The sequence below is a fragment of the Phytophthora cinnamomi genome (assembly GCF_018691715.1).
Source record: "Phytophthora cinnamomi strain GKB4 chromosome Unknown Contig71, whole genome shotgun sequence".
In the NCBI taxonomy this organism is placed as follows: domain Eukaryota; phylum Oomycota; class Peronosporomycetes; order Peronosporales; family Peronosporaceae; genus Phytophthora; species Phytophthora cinnamomi.
In genome coordinates, this window is record NW_027151004.1 from 111,300 (window position 1) to 134,765 (window position 23,466).

Consider the following 23,466-nt stretch of genomic DNA (forward strand, 5'->3'; position numbering starts at 1 on the left):
CCAGAGCATTGATAATGCAGCTCCATCATAGCAATCGTGAGGGGTTAATAGGCTGTTGTTCTCGGAAGAGATCCTCCAGTACGGCGTTCGCTTCCCGCAGGAATGGGTGTTCCAGTGCCTCCTTCGGTGTTACTCGCCTGTACGCATCCTTCTCCATCATGAGAGAAATCTGTAAAACCATCGCAAGAAAAAGGTAAGTCTCGATGATATCGCACCATCGTCTACACTAAATAACAAGCAGCTCGTACCATATCCTTGGCTTCGTCTGAAATACTAGCCCACTCCGGTTCTTCGAACTCATAGTCAACCCGCTTATTCATTTGAATAAGCTCTTCATCGTTCACACCGAAGAAAGGTTCGTAGCCACACAGCATGGTATATGCCACAACGCCAGCAGAAAACATATCCACTCCACTAGGATAAGCTTCACCCTTGCCAGCTGATAGAATTTCCGGAGCGACGAATCCAGGAGTTCCACATCTACCAAAATTGAAAGGATAATTTAGCGTGTTGTAACAAAATAATAGAATAATGTGCAGACAATCTACAATGATGGCATACCTGCCCTTTAGCATTCCATCCTTCTGGATAAATGCTGCCATGCCGAAATCAGCAACCTTGATCACCGCATACCTGTTCATCAATGTAAGCATCAACGTTGGAATCTGGACAAGTGCTACAAAAATTACAGCGTATCCACGTACTCTTTGCCGTTCGTGCTGCGTTCATAGTCCAGCGCAAGGTTTGATAGTTTTACATCTCGGTGGGCAACACCATTGCGTTGACAATAATCAATTGCACGAACTAAGCTGGCAACCAAGAAAGATGCACGCGATTCGTCCACGGCACTCTTTGTGGCGATCTCTTCGTGGAGGTCTCCATCTCGCATAAGTTCCAGCTCCATGACTAGGTGGTTGCGTGTTTCAAATAGTGACTGAAGTCGAATCACTGGACAGTATGAGGAGCCCGAGCGTACCGTCAGCAGACTCTGCGTCAAAATCTCTCGCACCACCGTATCTTCTCGCTCTGTTTCGCGGGCGACTAAGTCCCAGAAAATATTCTTTTCGATAATCTTCAGAGCACAATCTCGTGTGCTAGAGGGATCATCCGGACCATCCTTCCGGCGCGCACGACGAACGATAGAGAAACGTCCTTTACCCAACTCGAAATTCTTAGGAGATGTTCCAGTAGGGGAATCCGGAGTGAGATCAAACAAGTCGTCAATCTGTAGCTTCACAGCTCGTGTCATCGTTTCCCTCCATAGCATCGCATCCTTTTCCGAGTCGAACTGCAGCCACAGTTCATTACGCGCAGAGTTGGCCGAGGACTGACAATTGTATTTGAGTACAAACTCCACTGTACTCCGTTGCTGCGGGTGAACGGACCCTTCAAACAAATTAGCATGACCAACAGGTCTGCTCGACTCGTTTGCATCCAGATACTCCCAGAGGTTGTTGCGGTACAAAGACAGAAAACGTTTGCACCACTTGCGCCCAGGTACCTTCAAGTGGACCCAACCTGTAAGTGCCATGCCAGACGAATCCGGGCCTGTTGAGAAGGACCAGTTTTTATCGCCCCTCTCTAAGCCGCGCAACTCCTCAAATACATCTGAAGGGAGTTCGGTCGCCAAACATGACATCAGCCACGAGTCCGCGCACCATGAATGAAGACTGCCTCCAGCATTCGGCACAGCAAGCTCTCCCAACAACGGCGCAAGATCTTCGTTCGCCATCAAGTTGTCCTCGGCGATCACGTTCATGCCGAACGGAGACGGTCGGTCCATTTGCTGAAGCGCGCTACTGGACGGCCACTGTTTCATGTTGGCAAAATTGCTGCCTCCACGAACGCTGACTTCGTCACCCAGGAACGCGTGTGTACTGTTAGCCATGTTGTTGTTGTGAATCGTCGTGAAGCATTTTCGCAACACGGTATCAACGCCCGACCCGCCTGGTGTTGGCGTCACCGCCGGTGGCATCAGCGCACTTTCCAGCAGCGGACACTCGATTGTAATGTGGTTTCCACTGCAGTTCGCGCAAGTCTGCGAGTTTCTCCGACGACTGTTAGCCCGTGGCAGCCCCGCAGGGAAGAGGTTTACCGGCAGCTTCATATCTTCCATGCTACTGGTCATACCAGGAGGAGACGGGTGAATCACAACCGGAGACATCACGGGCGACCTCAGCTTCGCGTTCTCCTCAAACGACAAGGAGTGCGCTCGGTGTCGGCCTGCCGCAGCCACTGCAGCCGCCACAACGGCCTGGTTCGATTTCTCCCGCACGTCTTCGTCCGACTCGCTCGTATCTCCCAGCGAAAGCGGTGGCACCGCGTCCTCGGCGTCCGACAGGTACGTCGCAATCGAGTCCGAGGCGTCCAGCGAGTCGCGAGCGTCGATGTTGTGCACACTGCACGCATCAGCAGCAGCAAGTGAGCCATTTTGCGCAATCGGGGTCGCGACAGTTGCAAAACGATGCGGGGCCCATCTCGCGGCCGCAAATTCAACCACGTTTGCGCACTTACCTGATGTCCAGCTCGCTGTGTATGCTGTTCATCATGAGCCGCTGCAGCAGCATGTCCATCTGCAGCTCCCAGGGCTTGTTGAAGATGGATCCTGCCTCTGTTCCTCCGGTTTTCAGCTGCGGCGAGCTCGGGTCTCCTCTCGAGGCCTCGACGTCTCCGTCCGAGCTCTTCTTGACCGACGACTTGGACGTCGTCGACAGGTCGGCGTCCTCGCAGGTCGTGGACGCGCCGCTGCTGCTGGCCACCTCTCTCTCCGAGTGTCTGCGGTGCTGCTGCTGCAACAACAACAGCAACAACAACAACAAATAAAATAGCAGAATTAATACCAAGGACTTCGACCTCCTCTTGCTGCTGCTGCTGCTGCTGCACGCACGACGTGGATCTTGACGGCCGTGTGCAGGGCCAGGTTGCCCTTCTTGTGGACGAGCTTGAAGCAGCTGACGCAGTAGTTGTCGTGGCAGCAGCCGTGGCAGCTCAGGCTGGCGCTGTGCAGCTCGCAGTACACGCAGAGCGCGCGCGGGCCCCCGGCGGCCCCCGCGTCCTCGGCGTCGGGCTCGTCGGCGCCGTGCGGCGCGCGGCGGCACTGCATGAACCAGAGGCGCCAGCTGGCGTTCTCCAGGCGCGTGGCCTCGTCCACGAAGCGCCGCATGGTGCTGAAGGACTGCCACGACTTCTTGGCGGCCTGCTCGAAGCCGGCCACGTCGTCCATCATGGCGCCGGCTGGGTGGATGGCTGGCTGGATGGAAGAGCGCGGAAGTGGGTGCAGGGCTAGAGCGGATCGAGATCTGGGGCCAGCGGCGGCGAGCGAGGCATCCGATGGCTGCTTGGCTTCCTTCCACTGGAGCTCTTGCTCCTCCGCTTGCCTCGTCTGGTTCAGTTCCTTTTTTCAAGCCTGTGAGAGCCGATGCACCTGTCTGAGAGCATGGTGTATAAGGGTACAGAGGGGTGAGGGTCGCTCGAGCCGGTATAAGAACGCGTTCTGGTGCTGAAGCGGGCGGCACAGGCGGGTATCAGATTAAGCAGGCTGAACCGCGGGTGGCAAAAAAGGAACAGGAAGGGGTTTCTTCAGAAAATCTGAGGCGTTGACTCAGCTAAGCTTAGCTCGCCAATGCCGCCTATTTGCTGCCATGGTGTTATAACTTGCTGCGACTGCACTCCATGATCGAGCCTGCATCGCCCCGTGCAAACTTGTCACTCTCGAGGCTTGTTGCAGCCTACGGTAGGCCCTACCATCACCAGTACCGCGAAGGAATGGCTACGCCACGTCGGGCGCGTCAGACGCAAGCGATTGGCCGTTACACTATTCCTACTCACAATCCCTCCACTATCACGTAACACAATTTCGTCTTCAAAATGAACCCATGTACCCGCTTCAATGGTGCCTCACTCCCTCCAAACAGCAATAAAACGTAGCACTTCCACCGCCGGAACAATACGCACGCACCATGGCCAAGAAGAAGGTCTCCGCCGCCGCCGCCTCTGCGCGCAAGCCCGCCAAGACCAAGGCCAAGGGCAAGCCGACCGGCAACTCGTACGCGCGCCGGGAGGTCGCCGCCTGGGAGGCCGACGAGGTGCCGCCGGCGCTGCGCTTCGAGCCGCAGCGCCAGTCGCTGCGCGTGCGGCACCTGCACGACGAGCTCATCTACGCCGTGCCGTCCTTCCTGTCGCGCGCCGAGTGCCAGCGCGTGCGCGCCTTCGCCGACCAGGAGGGCTTCGAGCGCGTCACGCAGCGCGCCTCCAGGGACTTCGCGTTCCGGGACAACGACCGCCTGCTGCTGCGGCTGCCGGCCTTCGCGGAGCTGCTGTGGCGGCGCCTGCAGCCGCACGTGCCTGCCGAGTACGAGGGCATGCACGCCGTGGGGCTCAACCCGGCCATCCGCTTCTACCGCTACGCGGCGGGCCAGCGCTTCGGCTGCCACGTGGACCAGAGCGACGTGGACCGCGTCACGGGCTACCACAGCCGCTTCACGGTGCTGGTCTATCTAAACGACTCGAAGGACTCGGACCTGCTGGGCGGCAACACCGTCTTCTACGGCAACGAGGCCGGCGCCAAGGACGAGCACGTGGTGCTCGACGTGGCCCCCGAGACGGGGGCGGCGCTGGTCCATGGACATGGAGACCGCTGCTTGCTGCATGAAGGAGCGCTCGTGACGAGAGGAGCCAAGTACCTGCTGCGCACGGACGTCATGTACTCGAGGGTTAAGAGGTAATAGAGGTGCCAAGTTTTGAAACGATGACCCTGGCAAACTCCAGAGCATTTATCTGAAGCAAGGCCGGACTTTAGTGTATATACGTCAAAAGTTTGTCCGTTGACTGTGAGGCCCGGATATCGATCTTGGTGGTATGTAACTAACTGCTCGATGCCAACTCGCGCAGTCTTCTAGCGATAGCGTGGATGAATGGGTTGTTCTGCGAAGACGAAGCAGAAATGTTAGCATAGTAACAATAGACGCATTCAATGAATAGAGAATGCGCGTACCTCGATGTCGCTGACAATGGCAAGCACTTTGCCGAGAGTGTGCTGGACGGCGCCATGGCTAGATGCCGCTTCCGGGTTCCCCAGGTAGTGCGCGAAGTGTAGCAGCAGCACCACAAGCATGTTCTCCACTACGAACGACAAACTGTCGGCGTGGTATTCAAGAACATTTTCCAGAGGCGTGGTCTCGCACTGGTGCTCGCGCCGACGAAGAGCGCGTTGCTGTGACGATGACACGGAAGAAACTGAAACCGAGCGTGCTGAAGCAGCATCATTCTTGACTGCTGCAAGCGCATCCACCAACTGCTTGCTCGTCTCGAGAGCGAAGACTGCCGAGTCGAAACGAGCAGTAAACTCGTTCATCGACGGCGCAAGCGTCCACAGCGGGTCAGTAGCTGCCGCAAATGCGCGCGGGTCCACAGACGACATGGACGGGAACTGATTCCTGTTCTGTAGCTGAGCCTTGTTCGTGATGGACAACATCGGAGCAGCACGGCCCCCCTTGCTCTCACCAACAGCCAGCGTCATACGGCTAGCGCAGAAAGCCACAGCATTGCACAGGATCATTCGAGACGCGTACAGTTTCTCCTCGTCCAGCAATGACATGTGTAGCAAGCTTGCGCTGCCACTGGATTTCATCGCCGCACCGTCACACTTCTCCAAAATTTTGTCTTCACAATCTGCACATGAAAACCGTCGGATAGCTGCGTTGCGCTGTTCTTCCGTAGAACTCGCAAGCTTAACGCTCCACCACGATGATCCATTACTGTCGCTCATGTCATCAACATCGTCACTGGGAGGCACTAGTTCCGCACTATAATACAGGAAGACCTGAAGAATTAATTGTGAAATCTTCTCCCACTTCGCGGTAGCCAGCGTTTGCTCGCACAGGTCAGGGAATTGGGTGATGTAGCGGAAGACAAACGTCACGTAGGACACCTCGCGCAGGAGGTTCACTGAGATAGGCTGCGACTGCTGGCCTCCAGCGCACAACTTCAAAGCTGACGTGAACAGCTTCCTGTTCTTGTTCACAAAATACAACACCTGGGTCGTAAGCGCGCGGTTCTTAGGGAGTGCAGCGCAGCATGCGCTCAAAAGTCGAGCCACCGGAAGCCACTTGCGATAATACACAGCCTCAACACGCTGGAATGCAGCCACAGATGCGAGAGAGGATGGCGTAGTATTTTGCTGAGCGAAATACTGCGGTCGGTGTGTGGGCAGGTTGCGAGCATCAGAAAGCACACGCACCAAACCACCTTCCAGTAGAGCAACAGCTCCATCCTGTGTCTCAGCAACTCGGGCGAAAAGCGACAAAAAGCATTCATACATCGTACCAATAGTCGTGGCATCCATTCCTGGAGGAAGCACGCTGCTTTTCACCATAGATGAGTTGCCATTGCTGCGTTCAAATGCCGCAGCATCCATCTCGCTCAGCTTCTTGAAGATATCAATGAAGTGCAGGAGGTAGCCACGTTCACGGAAAATCGATACAAGTGACGAGTGATCTTCAAATGCAACCAAAGATTCGAGCGCGGATACTGCCAGTGCCATGCTCAGAGTATCCTCACCATCACTTGCATCCCGGCAAACTAAATCAACAACCTGGTTGGTGAGAAGGTGTCGAACACGTTGTTCCTGACTGAGTGCAGAGCTAGCCAAGCCAAATTTCGCCGAGGCTGAGTCCTGAGAAGCACGGCTGGGTAGCACATGCAGCACATGAACAATGCAAGAGTACAGCAGGGTTCGGGAGTTGCGCGCAGCCGACGGGTTTCCCGTGGCCGCGGCACTGCTGTAGATGGAACGGAACAGCATTTCGAGGAAGCCCATGTTCTGACGGTGACGGCTCTCCGGAAGCGAAAGCGACCGGTTCCCGTCATCCGTGTAGCTGAGCTGCGAGAAGAGCATCAACGCGATCCGCGACACAATTTCGAACAGCTGAGCTGAGGCACTAGCCTTCTCGGTTAGTTTGCTCAGCACAGCTGCTACGATACCGCTCATCAGCTCTAGGCGTACTTCCGCAGATGCAACAGCATCAAGTCCCTGCCACATCGCCGGTGTCTCGAGATTTTCTTGTTCACGAGGAAGTGCTAGGTAGTCTAGCGCAATCACCTCCATAAGCTCCCGCAGCGAGTTCAATGCATGACTTTCTGCGGCAATTCGCTCTGAATAAATGTTCCACTGCACAGCCCACTGAATGAATCTTTCCGCTGCCGCCTCTGCGCTATTTTGGCTGCTCGTACTGCTCGCGCCATCTCCATTCACACGGAATCTTTTGGTCGACGATGAGTAGTAGTCGCCCATTCCATCTTCAGTTGCCGTCAAGTCGAGGGTCTGCAGAGCCTGGCAAAATCGCTCAATATCAATTTTTAGCCACTTGTAGTAGCCCTGCTCCAATGCGGCGGTCACCTGCTCAGCCAACGCCACAACCTGCTGGTTCGTCGGCACCGGTGGAGGAGAGATGTGGAATGAACATTCATCGAGTAGCTGGAGTAGAAGCATCTGCTCTTGCCTTGCGATAGCACGGTGTTCACTACGGGTGCCGGCAGAGATAGATAGCAAGTAACCCATCAGCTTGTTGATTTGCTTCATGTGCGGAGGCTCCTTGTGCAGCCCAACGTGCAAGTACACTGCCAGAGTTTTGAAGAACCACCCACGCATGTTCAGTTCAGCGATAGATGCAGCAGCAGTTCTCCTCCTCGACACATGATAGACGCGGCTAAACAATTGGATCTGAGAGACAAAGTAGTCGTTTGGAACACTTTCGAGCGCCGCAACAGTGTTCGGCGATGAAAATTCCTGGGTGATCAACGAGTGAAGAACGTGGTAGCAGCGTTCAGCTAACTCTGGCGTCTCCAATCCGAAGTCCGCGTTCGACACGAGGGTAATCACCGCAGCAAGACCTGTCTTCATGTATGAAGTTGGTGCTGCGGCAGCCTTCGAATCTCCATGCTGATTTACGTTGCCCAGCAGCAAATGCGCCAAGTTAGGCGCCGGCTTGTTCAAATTTTCGAGCAGCAGATCAAGAATGGCCGCACGAATAGAAGGCGGCGACGTATCTTGAGCAAACAATTCGAATGGAGACGAAAGAGTGCGGCTATCTTGGCGCTTTTGCCTCCTGGCAGAATCCGACCCGCTATCTTCCTGGTCATCACCAGCTTCAGTCTCATTATCCCCTTGCTCATTTTCGTCATCATCGTACACGTTCAGCAAACGGTTCATGTAGCCAATCATGATGTCTGCACTCACTCCGCTGTCAATAAGTAAGTCTACCAGGTCGGTCCCGCTCATGCGCGCGCTAATAAGTCGCAAAATTACGGCCGACAGGTGCGGAATATGCGCAGACTTCGAGTACTTGATATACTTGACAATGTTCACGAAATCGGAGCGGTGGCGGCACAAAATCGTGTGCATCATCTCTACTTGTAGTCGGTGCGAAAGCTGGCGGTTAAGGTCAATGTTGACAAATTGAACATCTTTCTCCAGCACCAAAACCACGATCTCAAGTGCGTGCTGCACACACCGCTCACGCAGGGCAGCAACTGCCGTTGTCTTAGTGAGATAAGTATCACTAGGCTTTTTTGACACGTCAATAACAAAGTTCAACGAGCCGTGTTTGGCTTCCGTTTCACGCTTAACGATGTCAAGACAGTAAAAGAATGCGTGCTCCAGGTGCATATCCGTCGACGTACTCTCCAGATTTTCAACACCCCCGTCTCCAGAGAGAATAGTCAACACCTTTGTCAACAACGGGTTGCTCGACAAGAACCGAGCCAGCAGCTGATACGATAAGCTGCCCTCCGTGGTCGAGGTATCCGCATTCCTAAGAATTTTCTTGAAAATGGCAAGCGTGCCATTCACCAGAGCCCATTTTTCTTCCTCGCGCTCGTATTTCCGCAGATCAAACTTCAAGAACACGTGCTCCAGTAAAAACTCGAAGTAAAACTGGATAGCTGCAACGCGACCATCACCTTCGAAAGATTTCCAGGCGTGAGGATTCTCAAACAGTTCGTAGAGCAGCGTAACGAACCCTCTTGTCGCTGGATACGTTCTACTCAAAGATTCGTAGTGCTCGAGTTCATAACTGATATCCTGGTTTCCGTAGACCGACGTGTCCCCTGTAGTACGTAAAATCTGCAACGCATCCACTTGACGCCACACAAACGGCGCAATATCCGGCACCCGCGCAAACACAGCAAGCGTTTTCATAAGCGCCCCCTTCAGCGAACTTGGGATACGACACTGGAGAAAAGCCACGAAGGTCGGGATCGGAGACCAATCATGATTGTGAAAGAAGATAAGTGCCAACTGAGGGTCCGAAATCACTTCCTGGATAAGTTTCTGGATAGTTTCTAGAGCCTCCAACTCCTTGGGGCGAATAAATCGAGGGCCAGGATTAACAGCGCTGCTGACATTGTTAAAAGTGCTGCCATCGATACCAATTCCCTGGGCAACGCCACCAGGCATGAGCGGAGAATATCCAGCTGGCTTTTCAGCATCCGTCAAAAGTCGCTGATATTTAGCCATCACGCCAAAGAACTGGTCCCAGCTAAGCTGCTGTGGGTTCTGTTTGATGTGGTGGAAAGCTTGCTGGGCGCACTCTGGTCCGCTGGCAGCAGCTGCAACTAGGCGCATGTAAGCAGCAAGGCAACCAGGGTTTTTGAAAGCCGCGTCTCTGCATGCAATCAAAAACTGGTGACAGCTGCCGCCGTCAACGCTGCTAGAAATCGACTCAGGCTGTCGAAGGTCATCCCCCGCGTTGCTTCCGGTGCTGCTATCATTGCTACCCTGGAAGTCGAACTCCTCGTTCGTACCACGCCAAAACGAACAACAGAACGCCGCGTTGCGAGCACACAGCGACGTCGCAAATTCAATAATATTCTCGAGACAATCACCAGTCCAGGCTGCCACTTCGCTGTCACTTTCCGATTGCATAGCAGCAATGGCTGCCTTGTCGGCGATGGTTGGCACGTCAATCATCATCTTCGATGAGTAAGTACGGAACAGCAGCTCAAAGTTCCGTTCGTAAATGTTGTACAGTCGCAGGTCGCGCTTGCGGTCGGGCAGATACTTTAGCTGCACCTCCACCAGCGTATGGAACACGCGGTTTTCGATTGCCTTTTTGACCACACGAGCTGACTCATCCGCCTCCGCAAAAGTGACGTTGCTGTTATCGTTGCCATCTCCATTGCCTGCAAGAAAGCCCGCCCACGCGAGCATCGCAACGCTCTGGAAAGGTTTTTGTTCCCACTCCTCCTCGAAAAAAATGCGGTGCAGCTCCTTCACCACGGGGGCGTGCTCCCGTCTGCACAGCGCAATCCCAACCTCCATGTCCCCGGTTTCGCGATCCATTTTCCTCGTTTTCTGCAACAACACGACGAACAGCGCCACCTGAACCGCAGTTATAGTCTGCAGCATGCAGGACACCTGCCTCACCGCTCCTTCGGGCGACGTCCCTGCGAGCGATCCACCTTCAAACAGCTGCGCGAACGACGACAGGTTCACAATGTGCGGCGACACCTTGGCCACCACGGTCTTGAGGCGTCCGCACAACGATTTGAGCAGCTCCGCGAGTTTCTGCACTTCGTGCGCCAGCGTCAAGGTGCTCGACACGATGAACACCAGGCAGTCCGCCACGAGCGTGTGCCAGTAGCTCACGCTCTGCTCCATCCTGGGCACCTGCGCCAGCCGCGTGAGCTGTCCGTCGAACACCGCCGCCAGGTTGGCCAGCAGCTCCTCCGTCAGCAGCTTGTTCGTGAACGTCACGATGAACTGCGCGCGCTGCTTGTCCAGCCGCGTCTCGAGGCGCAGCCGCAGCAGCTCCTTGAGCAGGTGCAGCTTGTACTCCGTCTCGGACGTGAGGAAGTAGCGCGCCGCGCTCTGCACCGAGTCGGCGATGGTGGCGGGCGGCAGCTGGTCGGCGCGCTCCACCCACTCGCGTTGCTGCTGGTCGCTGGCCAGCAGCCAGAGCTCGAAGCACGTCTTCTCGCTGGCGCGGAACTCGTCGCTGAGCTTGCAGATCTCCTGCTGGATGAGCGGCGACACGTCCACGTGCTTGCCGGCCACGTTCACCGTGTTGGCCTGCAGCGCCGCGCGCTCCGCTGCGCTGGGAGGCGCCAGCGTCAGCGGCTGCAGCAGCTCGGGCGCCGCCGCCACCAGCTGCGCCATGAACTGCGGCGCGTCGTCGTCCGTCATGCTCTGCCCCGCGAACGCCAGCAGGTCCTGGTGCAGCTGCCGGAAGCGCAGCGCCGGCGCGTCCGCGAGCGACAGGCTCTCGCTCATGGTGGCGATACACTTGGGTCCGTTGGCTTGTGGGGCTTTGGGGGGATTGCATTGGCGCGGAAAGCTTTCGAACTTAGTGGAGGGACCATCACTCCGGATTGGTGTGGCACACCCAATTCCGCACTCTCCGCATCAGTTCGACTTGAACCAGGGAAGAAGATGAGGAAGCTGCGGATCTCGGCGCGGCTGCAGGCGTCCGTGACGTGGCTCTTGCTCGCCATCACTTCGCTCTGCATGTATCACGACGATCTCCTGTGTCTTGCGGACAGAGCGGTGGCCTCCACGTCGTCTGGGACGTTCCGGATCGACGGCAAGACCAACATCAAGGACATCTTCAAGTGCTCGGGCATCCACTTCATCGGCTCCTTCAACGAGTACTACGTGGTCTGCGAGTTGTCCGTGCCCGGCAAGGAGACGCTGCAGCTGCTGGAGATCGTGGACGTGGCGCTGGATGGCTCCAAGCTGTCGCCGCTGCCCGGCGTCCACGCAGAGCTGTCCTTCCAGCTCAACACGAGCATCGCCACCGTGTCCGTGCGCAACAGCCAGCTGCACGCCAGCGCCGTGGAGATCCACGCGGCCAATGTAATCATGGACGATCACTCGACTGTGAACGTCTCAGCCCGCGGGCTCAAGTTCGGGCCCGGCTACAACTCGTGGAACTCGATGGGAGGCAGCTACGGCGGCATTGGAGGCGCATCGCTCACGGAAGGTCGCTCAAAATGCGACGACATTCCTCCGAATGATTTCTTTAGAGTTGTGGGGGATGTGTTGGGAGATATGGCGAACTTTAGAGGTTATGGGAGTGGTGGAGGAAACGATCAGAGTCGTGGGGGAGGACGGATTAGATTGGTGGCGGCGCAGAACGTGGAGATGAATGGGTCACTGCTGGCGAGTGGAGGAGATGCGTGCACGGACTGCTACGACAGTGCTGGTGCCGGTGGTAGTATTCTTATTGTTGCGACGGAACGCATTCACGGAAATGCCACGGTGCAAGCTAACGGTGGGCAGCCAAGTGTCCGCAATGAGGATGAGTTTCGGGAGGGTGGCGGAGGTGGTGGAGGAGGTGGAGGTGGTCGGATTATGTTTGACTCGAAGAATGCTGAAGAGCTGGGGCCGTCACGCGTTGAGGCGTACGGAGGCGGATTTAGCTCGGACAAGAACGCAGCGATTGGGTGGTGTCAATTGGGGGGTGACGGGACGATATTGAAGCTCCAGCATACGACCACAGGAGAAGAAGGACTTGATAGTAGCGGCGGGCAAGGACAGGACAGTGCTGATGAAGACAAAACGCTTCTAAGTACGCTGCTAATAAAGGGAGGTCGATTGGCACACTCCGGGCCTGTAAAGCGAATTCAGATCTATGGGTGCACACCCATATTTGAGCAGACGTCGAGAGGTGCTCGATTTCTCCCAGAATCGCTGGTGCACATTTTCGTAAGTGGTGGAGCGACAGTGTGCGCATCAGTAGTCCTGTTGAAGGTACGCACCATAACCGGCTTACTTCGGGTAAGCAAGAGATGCAGTGAATTGAGCCTATTTACTGTTTGATTTGCAGGATAGAGTGGGAGGCGTCGAGAGTTCGATTGTGGTAACGTGGCGAAGGCATCACTAACTGGGAGCATCCTAAACTGTGGTGAAGCTGATACTATTGTTGTTTGCGCTCCTCAACAGATCGATTCTGGTTCAGAACTCAATGTTATCGACCGTGATAGGGCTATTCAGCTATCGGCATCGCAGATTACTATTCAGGTACGCGTGGAGATGTCGATATTGTGAGCTTCGCTCTTCGACTTTTATGATATGCTGATAACGTGTTTGGGTAGGGATATGTGGGCCCGTCTTCACTGCAAGAGCGTGATTTATTTGGTTTGAGTCTTATTGCCGCTGACGTGTCATTTTCCAATGCATTGGCTATGGTGCATGAGCTTGGAGTCGCTGCGCGCGGTGCGCTGTCTATCGATAAATTTTCTGAGCTAAAGTTTCGGGCACAAGTGAAAGTTCAAACGGGTGCTTCAACCAAGGTCGAAGGCTTTCTGCAGCCTTTAGGCAAACCCTTTGAGCAAACGCGTACCGATGGCGATATCCCCCTAATCAGCTTTGCTAGCAAGAAAGACATCGAACTTCGTCCGCAGACTGTCGAAATGGGCCAGGTTGAGATTCATATCGACGCAAATGGTACAGGTATTATTGATATGCCGTTCGACACTCCCTTTCTGAGGATGTCGATATCGGCAGCTAACGTTTCTATCGCCAACATGAACAGTGGTCCTTTGTTCGAGTGCAAAGAGATTAAGCGACAAGCAGATGCATCTGCCTGTCAATCTTTGTATGGAAAGCTTGAGGAGGTTAAGCCATATTCAATCAGCGTATTCGCCTCAGACGCTGCTACGATTGGAAATATATCCGCAGGGTCTATGATTCTTTGCAGCGGTAATAATATGACCATTGAAGGTGCAATTTCAAGCTCGTGGCTGGGATGCGGATCTGGAGTGGGGCCAGGGAGAAGTGAAGTATCAGGAGAAGCCAGTGGCGGGGCTGGTCACGGCGGAAGAGGTGGTAATGTTTTGCCTGGGAGTACCGGAGGCGGTGCTGCCTACGATATTTCCAAAGTGTTTGCTTCCCAGCCCGGAAGTTCGCATGCGCTACCGTCTGCTGATGAGGGGTGGCCGATTTGGCCCGGGAGCGGTGCAGCCAGTGGAGATACGCCAAACAAGATCATTGGAGGCATTGGGGGCGGAATTATCTACATCGGATCCAAGACACTGGTTGTTGCTAAAACTGCGTCGATATTAGCGCAAGGTGGAATGGGCTCCATGGGTGGTGGTGGTGGATCAGGTGGAGCGTTAACGCTTTTCGTGACAAACATTTCAGGCGGAGGTGCAATTGATGTGTCTGGAGGCGCAGCATCGACACCGGCGTTATCCTTACATGTCGGCGAAACAGCAAACCGAACGTCAATTTGGGATCCAAAGCTGCTTCCTGGAGAAGTTGGAAAAATAGGAGGTGGCGGCGGGGGAGGAATAGTCCGAATAACCTATTTGGACACTAAAGAGGTAAAAACCGGAGGGAACGGTGAGCAATTTATTAAAGATGGAGGTCGCATTACCGTTGATGGTGGGGAAAGCGCAGGGGGCGAGAATGGTGGCGCTGGTGTAATGGTTGGAGCGAATTGCAGCCCAGGCCGTGGAGGTGTATTTTGCTTGCCCTGTCCAGAGGGCAGTCATAGTCCAGGTCGGTTTTCGAAGTGTTCACCTTGTGATCCTGGAACTTGTTCGAGCCATACTGGCGCTGCTTCGTGTGATGCCTGTCCTATCGGCCGCTTCAATCCGGATTTTGGTGAGAAAGAGTGCCAGCCGTGTCCGCTAGGGTCATTTAGCGCAAAACCAGGGTTGAAGAAGTGTGAGCTGTGTCCGCCAGGCTCGTTTGCTGGCTCGGAAGGCAGCAGCGCATGTTCTGCATGCCCCGTGGGTAGCATTACTACTTCATCTGGTAACAGCAATTGCACGGTTTGCGGTACTGGAGAGACGACAACAAAAGCTAGAGCTACCGTGTGCGCTGTCTGCAAGAATAAGCCGGTCCACTCGGAGTTCAACATGCGCGGGAACTGTTCATACGCGTGTTTCAAAGGCCGTAATGGCCTCGATTGCTTGACGCCATTCGAACGCTTGGTAAAGCCCATCGGTGGTCCAATAGGGTTTGTGATTCTGGTATTTAGCATAACGGGGCTTATCTTCGGTGCCTGGGGGTTCATTTCATATCGAAGCTCTAGGTCCGAGCTACGTCGTTACGCCCAGTACAAAGCACAGAGGCTTCGCGACGAGCTTTCATTGGAGACGTTGACGCGGACTCTAACGCCTCGGCTCACGGACCAAGATTTAAACGCTCATGTTGCGCGATTATATCTTGCCGGGGACAACCATCTCAAAAGTGCCTGGCGACTAAACCCCTATTTCCTGCCCACAAGTTTGCGTGACATCGTCGAAGAAGGAACGTATGCAAGTTTTGCTTCGACATGCAACAAATTGGTGGAGTGGGACCCAGCAGGCTGGGAAGCATGGCTCTATCGCTTCCTGCTTGTCACGATACCTCCTGTTAGTACCCTGTTTATGCGGCGCCGCCAATTGCATCGTGTGGTAAAGCTATCGAAGTATATCGTTCGGTACGGTGGGCGCTTCTTTCGCGATATGAACTTCCGGGTCCATGGCACACAGTTAAAAGTCGGGTTCAGCTCTGACTTTTCTCTTGGATACTTTGACGTATTGATTTCGCAGTCTAGTTCTTCGTCTTCCTCAAATTTGGTTGCCATGCAAACAGTCAGCCACGAAGATTTGGTGCTCGTAATTGGCGGGAGCGGGTCATTTTTTAGGCCGTATCACCTGGATACGAACGACATTATTGTGCGGGCCATACCTTCGCGTCTAGAACTTCTAGAACACAATTTTTGGATTGATTTTGTGGCTGACATCAACCAGAAGTTGCGGATTTTGCCTCAGCCTTCATCAACTGTACGACGTGTGCGCGAGGCGGCCGATGTTTCTCGCGACATTGTTGCATTTGTGGACTGTTTCAACGTTAAGCACGTAAAAGATGGTTTCGTCGTAGCATTTGGGACGTTTTCTGTTGGTGGTGCAATAGCAGCGGATGGGAATGAGAGCTGTTTTGAGCCATTCACGCTCGAGAATATCGATACGACATTTGAATCGTACCCTCAAGAGGCATTTAAGCTGGCTTTCCGCGTGTCTCGATTGAATTCACCAGATGCATCACCAGCAAGTATACATGAAGCGAGTAGCAGTACGTCGGTCGTCTCCGCACCCATGGAATTGTTAGCTGAAGCGGATGAAAGGATAAAAGCTGAGACTGATCCTCGATCCACCGACTTCCGATACTCGCAGATTAGAATGGAGGCGCTTTTTGCTCAACCCGAGCGCCATTCGCTTGGAAATTACGCTGACGACTCTAGCGACGATAGCGACAGCCTAACGCCGCTCAAGAAGCCTCTGCAGAGCACCAGCGCACGACGCGCAAGGGCGTTACTGGAGTTTGTGTGCACAAATGACACAGCGAAACGATGGCTGATGGTTCTGTGGCAGCCTGTGTACCCCCTTTTCCGCCTGCGTAATCTATCCCGACCTGAGTTCCCTGTTCACTGGTTGCTGCCCGTGACCATGGTACTGCTACTGATCGCCGACATGGGTGTTGCGTTTTGGATCATGGTTGAGTATTATTGTGTTCAAATTCGTGATCCTACTGCTCAGGACTCAGGCTGCTCTCGGGTATGTGATTCATCGCAAGGGGACTGCGTTTAACTACAGTTGAGCTGACCCAATATGTATGCGTGTCATTGTACTGAGAACAGACAGCGCTGTGGTCCGTTTTGGGGATCCTACCTGTAGCCATCGTCAGCTCACCGTTGCTCGGGTTGGTGTTCGTCACGAGGAAGAGTATTTTCTGTGGCAAGCTGTTCGCCGTGTGGAATTCCAGTTCGATCGTAAACCAAGTTGTAGCTTTCATCTGCGGGCTCGCATTCCTGGCGTACATTCACGACGAAATCCTCTTGGTGACGGTTGGCGGCGTGCTCATCAAATACCTCGAGAAGGAGATGGCTCTGCGCTGCATTGCGCAATATGCCAGCGAGCGGCCACTGCGCGGTTGGCGCGGCCTGCACACCACGCGTGATTGGTACGATGCTGCTTACACACCTTTAGTTCATTACGAAAGCTGAGGTGGACCATTGAATAGAGAAGCACCGCTGTATTTCGTCTCTCCATAAAACTCGTCCCACAAAGCAGTGGAATTTTACCATCTCCGCGAGAAAAGCTTCATGTAACAGTACGTGACGATGAACACGATAACCAGCATCGCCACCAGCCACAGCGATGTCCACAAACCAATGCTGGACGCCAGTTGCTCCTTCAGCTTGGCGTTCTCGCGATCCAGCAGAGCCGTGTTCGACTCGGCGCTCTGCCCCACGGCGTCCAGGATCTTGACGTCTTCGGCCAGAGACTGGTTGATCGTCTGCGTGCGGTCCTTGAGCTGCTTGGCTAGCGACATCATCTCGGACTGGATCGACTCCTGCTCTTCGCGCGCCACCGTCTCGGACGCGCTCGCCTGCGCTCCGGCGCGGTCCACCAGCCCCAGCCTCTTCCTGATGGCCTTGGTGGACAGCTTCTCCTCCTGGGGGGCGGCCACCTCCAGCATCGCCTTGAAGTCGTCCGCCGTCAGGTCCGTGCGCAGCTCCGGCATGGCGTCCACCGCCTGCTCCTTCACCTCCTCACTGAGCGTCGACTGTCTCTCTACGCTCGTCACTGCTGGGGGCTCCGACTCAGTCTGCGTCTTGGCGGCACGAACACGTCGCTCCCTCATCTTGACGATCTCGGCAGCTCGTGGAATCCGCTTGGGCTGGGTATTCTCCTCCTCCTCCTCCTGCTCTCTCTTGAGGGCAGTGATGGCATCCAGCACGGGGGTGAGCTCTGGCTCCAGGGCCTTCAACTCGTCGCAGTCTTGGATGAGCCGCTGGAAGTGCAGCGCCAATTGCTGGTACTGTCGATAGGGCCACGTCAGCACGAACTGAAGGGGAGAGGCTGAAAGAGGGATGGGGTGCAAAGGTACCTGGGCTACGATGTCAGCGTCTAGACGCTGCTGCTTGCGGGCTTGGGATCGCGTCCAGGCCGCCAGGAAGCGGCGGCAATTCACCGCATCCAGCGTGGCGAGAGAGGCAGGTGTCATTGTTCTGAAATGTTCCAAAATGTTTCGATTTTGTTGATCGGGATCATTCCGGTGGAGAAAAGTGCCCATTCTGCTAGCGAACACGAAAATTTCGTTAAAATAAATTTTGATCTGCTGCTGCGGCATTGACAATCACTTATCGAGGAAAAACGTAGGAATTCTCGCGGGCAACAAAGTCTCTCTTATTATTGGTGGAGATACACTGAATTTTGTCCAATTATGGCAGTCTCTGCGAGCGCCTAGAACGCGGAGCGTAGTTCCGAGGGATATCCCGGATACTCTGCGCTTGCGAGTCGAAGCTAGGAGAGGCAAGTTCTCCATTCCTACCCTAAATATTTTTTATGCCTGCTTTTGAGTAATGTCTAGTCGAGTTTCGTAGCCGAAGAAAACAATGTAGGCATTCCCTTCTCGTAAGCTGCAGGAAGAGGTATTTCTCGACGTCGATAGAGATCCTTTATTGCGCTGCGATCCCCACTTAGCGTCCCCACACTGACACTTTTGCGATTCTCCTACAGGAACGCCTCAAAATCACTCGGCGTAAAGTATGTGAGGTCGAGCTGACTAGGGCTTGTAAGATACATCGGTGCCTCGTCACCTTCAGTTGATCGAATCCGTCGAGATATAAGCGCCAAGCTACCTCGATACGCGCGCTGTGTTTTGGAAGGCACGCATGCATCCCTTACATCATGCACAGTGACTTCTCTTGTTTCACTCCCATTTTCGCAGCAGCCCAAGGCGACGGTGAGCTGGCCGATTGAGGGGGAGGGGACGCCACCAAGCTAGTGGCTGAAGGGAACACGTCACCGTTGCGCGTCGAAGGTGCTGAAGATGGACTGCTCGACGGTGGGGTACGAGGCGAGACAGATTCAATGGAGACCGGGGCCATGATGACGTTCGAGGCCAAGCTGGGCTCGGTGGCGTTCGAGGTCGAGCTGGACTCGGTGGCGTTCGAGGTCGAGCTGGACTCGGTGGTGCTCGAGGCCGAGCCGCAGTTGGTGATGCTCGAGGTCAAGCTGCAGTTGGTGGCGTTCGTGGCCAAGGTGGGCTCGGTGGCGCTCGAGGCCAAGCTGGGCTCGGTGGCGTTCTCGAGGTCGCGCTGGACTCGGTGGTGCTCGAGGCACTCGAGGCCAAGCTGGGCTCAGTGGTGGGCGGAGCCGAGCAGCGCTTAGAGGTAGACAGCGGCTAGCTAGGTGTGCTCGAAGACAGGTTCTCCTTAACTTGCTTGGTCGCACTGCGGGTCTTCATGGTGCAATAGGGATCGACTTGACGGCGTGAATTGTTTTCTACCAATCCTAGCGCGTCGGATGTGTCGCCTACGAAACACGTGCCATTCGTTCGCCTTTGTGAGTGTATACAATTTTCTATATGTTCATTTGTGCTATCACTCACATTTTTGTCGATTTGTCCGCGATATTTCGTACGATTACATACAAAGTGCCAAATACGGCCTACGTTTCACCGACAATCACTTATCGAGGAAAAACGTAGGAATTCTCGCGGGCAACAAAGTCTCTCTTATTATTGGTGGAGATACACTGAATTTTGTCCAATTATGGCAGTCTCTGCGAGCGCCTAGAACGCGGAGCGTAGTTCCGAGGGATATCCCGGATACTCTGCGCTTGCGAGTCGAAGCTAGGAGAGGCAAGTTCTCCATTCCTACCCTAAATATTTTTTATGCCTGCTTTTGAGTAATGTCTAGTCGAGTTTCGTAGCCGAAGAAAACAATGTAGGCATTCCCTTCTCGTAAGCTGCAGGAAGAGGTATTTCTCGACGTCGATAGAGATCCTTTATTGCGCTGCGATCCCCACTTAGCGTCCCCACACTGACACTTTTGCGATTCTCCTACAGGAACGCCTCAAAATCACTCGGCGTAAAGTATGTGAGGTCGAGCTGACTAGGGCTTGTAAGATACATCGGTGCCTCGTCACCTTCAGTTGATCGAATCCGTCGAGATATAAGCGCCAAGCTACCTCGATACGCGCGCTGTGTTTTGGAAGGCACGCATGCATCCCTTACATCATGCACAGTGACTTCTCTTGTTTCACTCCCATTTTTCGCAGCAGCCCAAGGCGACGGTGAGCTGGCCGATTGAGGGGGGAGGGGACGCCACCAAGCTAGTGGCTGAAGGGAACACGTCACCGTTGCGCGTCGAAGGTGCTGAAGATGGACTGCTCGACGGTGGGGTACGAGGCGAGACAGATTCAATGGAGACCGGGGCCATGATGACGTTCGAGGCCAAGCTGGGCTCGGTGGCGTTCGAGGTCGAGCTGGACTCGGTGGCGTTCGAGGTCGAGCTGGACTCGGTGGTGCTCGAGGCCGAGCCGCAGTTGGTGATGCTCGAGGTCAAGCTGCAGTTGGTGGCGTTCGTGGCCAAGGTGGGCTCGGTGGCGCTCGAGGCCAAGCTGGGCTCGGTGGCGTTCTCGAGGTCGCGCTGGACTCGGTGGTGCTCGAGGCACTCGAGGCCAAGCTGGGCTCAGTGGTGGGCGGAGCCGAGCAGCGCTTAGAGGTAGACAGCGGCTAGCTAGGTGTGCTCGAAGACAGGTTCTCCTTAACTTGCTTGGTCGCACTGCGGGTCTTCATGGTGCAATAGGGATCGACTTGACGGCGTGAATTGTTTTCTACCAATCCTAGCGCGTCGGATGTGTCGCCTACGAAACACGTGCCATTCGTTCGCCTTTGTGAGTGTATACAATTTTCTATATGTTCATTTGTGCTATCACTCACATTTTGTCGATTTGTCCGCGATATTTCGTACGATTACATACAAAGTGCCAAATACGGCCTACGTTTCACCGACAATCACTTATCGAGGAAAAACGTAGGAATTCTCGCGGGCAACAAAGTCTCTCTTATTATTGGTGGAGATACACTGAATTTTGTCCAATTATGGCAGTCTCTGCGAGCGCCTAGAACGCGGAGCGTAGTTCCGAGGGATATCCCGGATACTCTGCGCTTGCGAGTCGAAGCTAGGAGAGGCAAGTTCTCCATTCCTACCCTAAATATTTTTTATGCCTGCTTTTGAGTAATGTCTAGTCGAGTTTCGTAGCCGAAGAAAACAATGTAGGCATTCCCTTCTCGTAAGCTGCAGGAAGAGGTATTTCTCGACGTCGATAGAGATCCTTTATTGCGCTGCGATCCCCACTTAGCGTCCCCACACTGACACTTTTGCGATTCTCCTACAGGAACGCCTCAAAATCACTCGGCGTAAAGTATGTGAGGTCGAGCTGACTAGGGCTTGTAAGATACATCGGTGCCTCGTCACCTTCAGTTGATCGAATCCGTCGAGATATAAGCGCCAAGCTACCTCGATACGCGCGCTGTGTTTTGGAAGGCACGCATGCATCCCTTACATCATGCACAGTGACTTCTCTTGTTTCACTCCCATTTTTCGCAGCAGCCCAAGGCGACGGTGAGCTGGCCGATTGAGGGGGAGGGGGACGCCACCAAGCTAGTGGCTGAAGGGAACACGTCACCGTTGCGCGTCGAAGGTGCTGAAGATGGACTGCTCGACGGTGGGGTACGAGGCGAGACAGATTCAATGGAGACCGGGGCCATGATGACGTTCGAGGCCAAGCTGGGCTCGGTGGCGTTCGAGGTCGAGCTGGACTCGGTGGCGTTCGAGGTCGAGCTGGACTCGGTGGTGCTCGAGGCCGAGCCGCAGTTGGTGATGCTCGAGGTCAAGCTGCAGTTGGTGGCGTTCGTGGCCAAGGTGGGCTCGGTGGCGCTCGAGGCCAAGCTGGGCTCGGTGGCGTTCTCGAGGTCGCGCTGGACTCGGTGGTGCTCGAGGCACTCGAGGCCAAGCTGGGCTCAGTGGTGGGCGGAGCCGAGCAGCGCTTAGAGGTAGACAGCGGCTAGCTAGGTGTGCTCGAAGACAGGTTCTCCTTAACTTGCTTGGTCGCACTGCGGGTCTTCATGGTGCAATAGGGATCGACTTGACGGCGTGAATTGTTTTCTACCAATCCTAGCGCGTCGGATGTGTCGCCTACGAAACACGTGCCATTCGTTCGCCTTTGTGAGTGTATACAATTTTCTATATGTTCATTTGTGCTATCACTCACATTTTTGTCGATTTGTCCGCGATATTTCGTACGATTACATACAAAGTGCCAAATACGGCCTACGTTTCACCGACAATCACTTATCGAGGAAAAACGTAGGAATTCTCGCGGGCAACAAAGTCTCTCTTATTATTGGTGGAGATACACTGAATTTTGTCCAATTATGGCAGTCTCTGCGAGCGCCTAGAACGCGGAGCGTAGTTCCGAGGGATATCCCGGATACTCTGCGCTTGCGAGTCGAAGCTAGGAGAGGCAAGTTCTCCATTCCTACCCTAAATATTTTTTATGCCTGCTTTTGAGTAATGTCTAGTCGAGTTTCGTAGCCGAAGAAAACAATGTAGGCATTCCCTTCTCGTAAGCTGCAGGAAGAGGTATTTCTCGACGTCGATAGAGATCCTTTATTGCGCTGCGATCCCCACTTAGCGTCCCCACACTGACACTTTTGCGATTCTCCTACAGGAACGCCTCAAAATCACTCGGCGTAAAGTATGTGAGGTCGAGCTGACTAGGGCTTGTAAGATACATCGGTGCCTCGTCACCTTCAGTTGATCGAATCCGTCGAGATATAAGCGCCAAGCTACCTCGATACGCGCGCTGTGTTTTGGAAGGCACGCATGCATCCCTTACATCATGCACAGTGACTTCTCTTGTTTCACTCCCATTTTTCGCAGCAGCCCAAGGCGACGGTGAGCTGGCCGATTGAGGGGGAGGGGGACGCCACCAAGCTAGTGGCTGAAGGGAACACGTCACCGTTGCGCGTCGAAGGTGCTGAAGATGGACTGCTCGACGGTGGGGTACGAGGCGAGACAGATTCAATGGAGACCGGGGCCATGATGACGTTCGAGGCCAAGCTGGGCTCGGTGGCGTTCGAGGTCGAGCTGGACTCGGTGGCGTTCGAGGTCGAGCTGGACTCGGTGGTGCTCGAGGCCGAGCCGCAGTTGGTGATGCTCGAGGTCAAGCTGCAGTTGGTGGCGTTCGTGGCCAAGGTGGGCTCGGTGGCGCTCGAGGCCAAGCTGGGCTCGGTGGCGTTCTCGAGGTCGCGCTGGACTCGGTGGTGCTCGAGGCACTCGAGGCCAAGCTGGGCTCAGTGGTGGGCGGAGCCGAGCAGCGCTTAGAGGTAGACAGCGGCTAGCTAGGTGTGCTCGAAGACAGGTTCTCCTTAACTTGCTTGGTCGCACTGCGGGTCTTCATGGTGCAATAGGGATCGACTTGACGGCGTGAATTGTTTTCTACCAATCCTAGCGCGTCGGATGTGTCGCCTACGAAACACGTGCCATTCGTTCGCCTTTGTGAGTGTATACAATTTTCTATATGTTCATTTGTGCTATCACTCACATTTTGTCGATTTGTCCGCGATATTTCGTACGATTACATACAAAGTGCCAAATACGGCCTACGTTTCACCGACAA

At 54.6% G+C, this 23,466-nt stretch overlaps 5 protein-coding genes across 6 annotated transcripts; 2 read left to right on the forward strand and 3 right to left on the reverse strand.

Moving 5' to 3' along the window:
• Window positions 1–25: 25 nt before the first annotated feature.
• IUM83_14652 (CAMK/CAMK1 protein kinase) lies at window positions 26–3,226 on the reverse strand (the record flags this gene model as incomplete). Of its 2 annotated transcripts, none has more annotated exons than XM_067939416.1 (8): window positions 26–169; window positions 249–480; window positions 562–633; window positions 705–906; window positions 977–1,041; window positions 1,659–2,399; window positions 2,515–2,786; window positions 2,888–3,226. In XM_067939416.1, the coding sequence occupies 8 exons, from the start codon at window positions 3,224–3,226 to the stop codon at window positions 26–28; spliced, it is 2,067 nt and encodes a 688-aa protein (XP_067786091.1). The 2 variants fall into 2 exon arrangements, with proteins under 2 accessions (XP_067786091.1, XP_067786092.1); XM_067939415.1 differs by having other exon boundaries at window positions 2,515–2,789.
• A 733-nt stretch (window positions 3,227–3,959) lies between these two features.
• IUM83_14653 (2-oxoglutarate and fe-dependent oxygenase superfamily protein) lies at window positions 3,960–4,724 on the forward strand (the record flags this gene model as incomplete). The annotated part of the gene is made up of 1 exon (XM_067939417.1): window positions 3,960–4,724. One exon carries the CDS (start codon window positions 3,960–3,962, stop codon window positions 4,722–4,724), a length of 765 nt encoding a protein of 254 aa, XP_067786093.1.
• Window positions 4,725–4,863: 139 nt separating this feature from the next.
• Window positions 4,864–11,269, reverse strand: IUM83_14654 (nuclear pore complex protein nup205; the record flags this gene model as incomplete). The annotated part of the gene is made up of 2 exons (XM_067939418.1): window positions 4,864–4,923; window positions 4,994–11,269. The coding sequence occupies 2 exons, from the start codon at window positions 11,267–11,269 to the stop codon at window positions 4,864–4,866; spliced, it is 6,336 nt and encodes a 2,111-aa protein (XP_067786098.1).
• A 159-nt stretch (window positions 11,270–11,428) lies between these two features.
• On the forward strand, window positions 11,429–16,994 carry IUM83_14655 (Insulin-like growth factor binding protein, N-terminal; the record flags this gene model as incomplete). The annotated part of the gene is made up of 7 exons (XM_067939419.1): window positions 11,429–12,566; window positions 12,684–12,748; window positions 12,825–12,857; window positions 12,941–13,018; window positions 13,093–13,185; window positions 16,363–16,545; window positions 16,629–16,994. The coding sequence occupies 7 exons, from the start codon at window positions 11,429–11,431 to the stop codon at window positions 16,992–16,994; spliced, it is 1,956 nt and encodes a 651-aa protein (XP_067786099.1).
• A 74-nt stretch (window positions 16,995–17,068) lies between these two features.
• On the reverse strand, window positions 17,069–17,998 carry IUM83_14656 (Vesicle transport protein USE1; the record flags this gene model as incomplete). The annotated part of the gene is made up of 2 exons (XM_067939420.1): window positions 17,069–17,812; window positions 17,882–17,998. The coding sequence occupies 2 exons, from the start codon at window positions 17,996–17,998 to the stop codon at window positions 17,069–17,071; spliced, it is 861 nt and encodes a 286-aa protein (XP_067786096.1).
• Window positions 17,999–23,466: the final 5,468 nt, after the last annotated feature.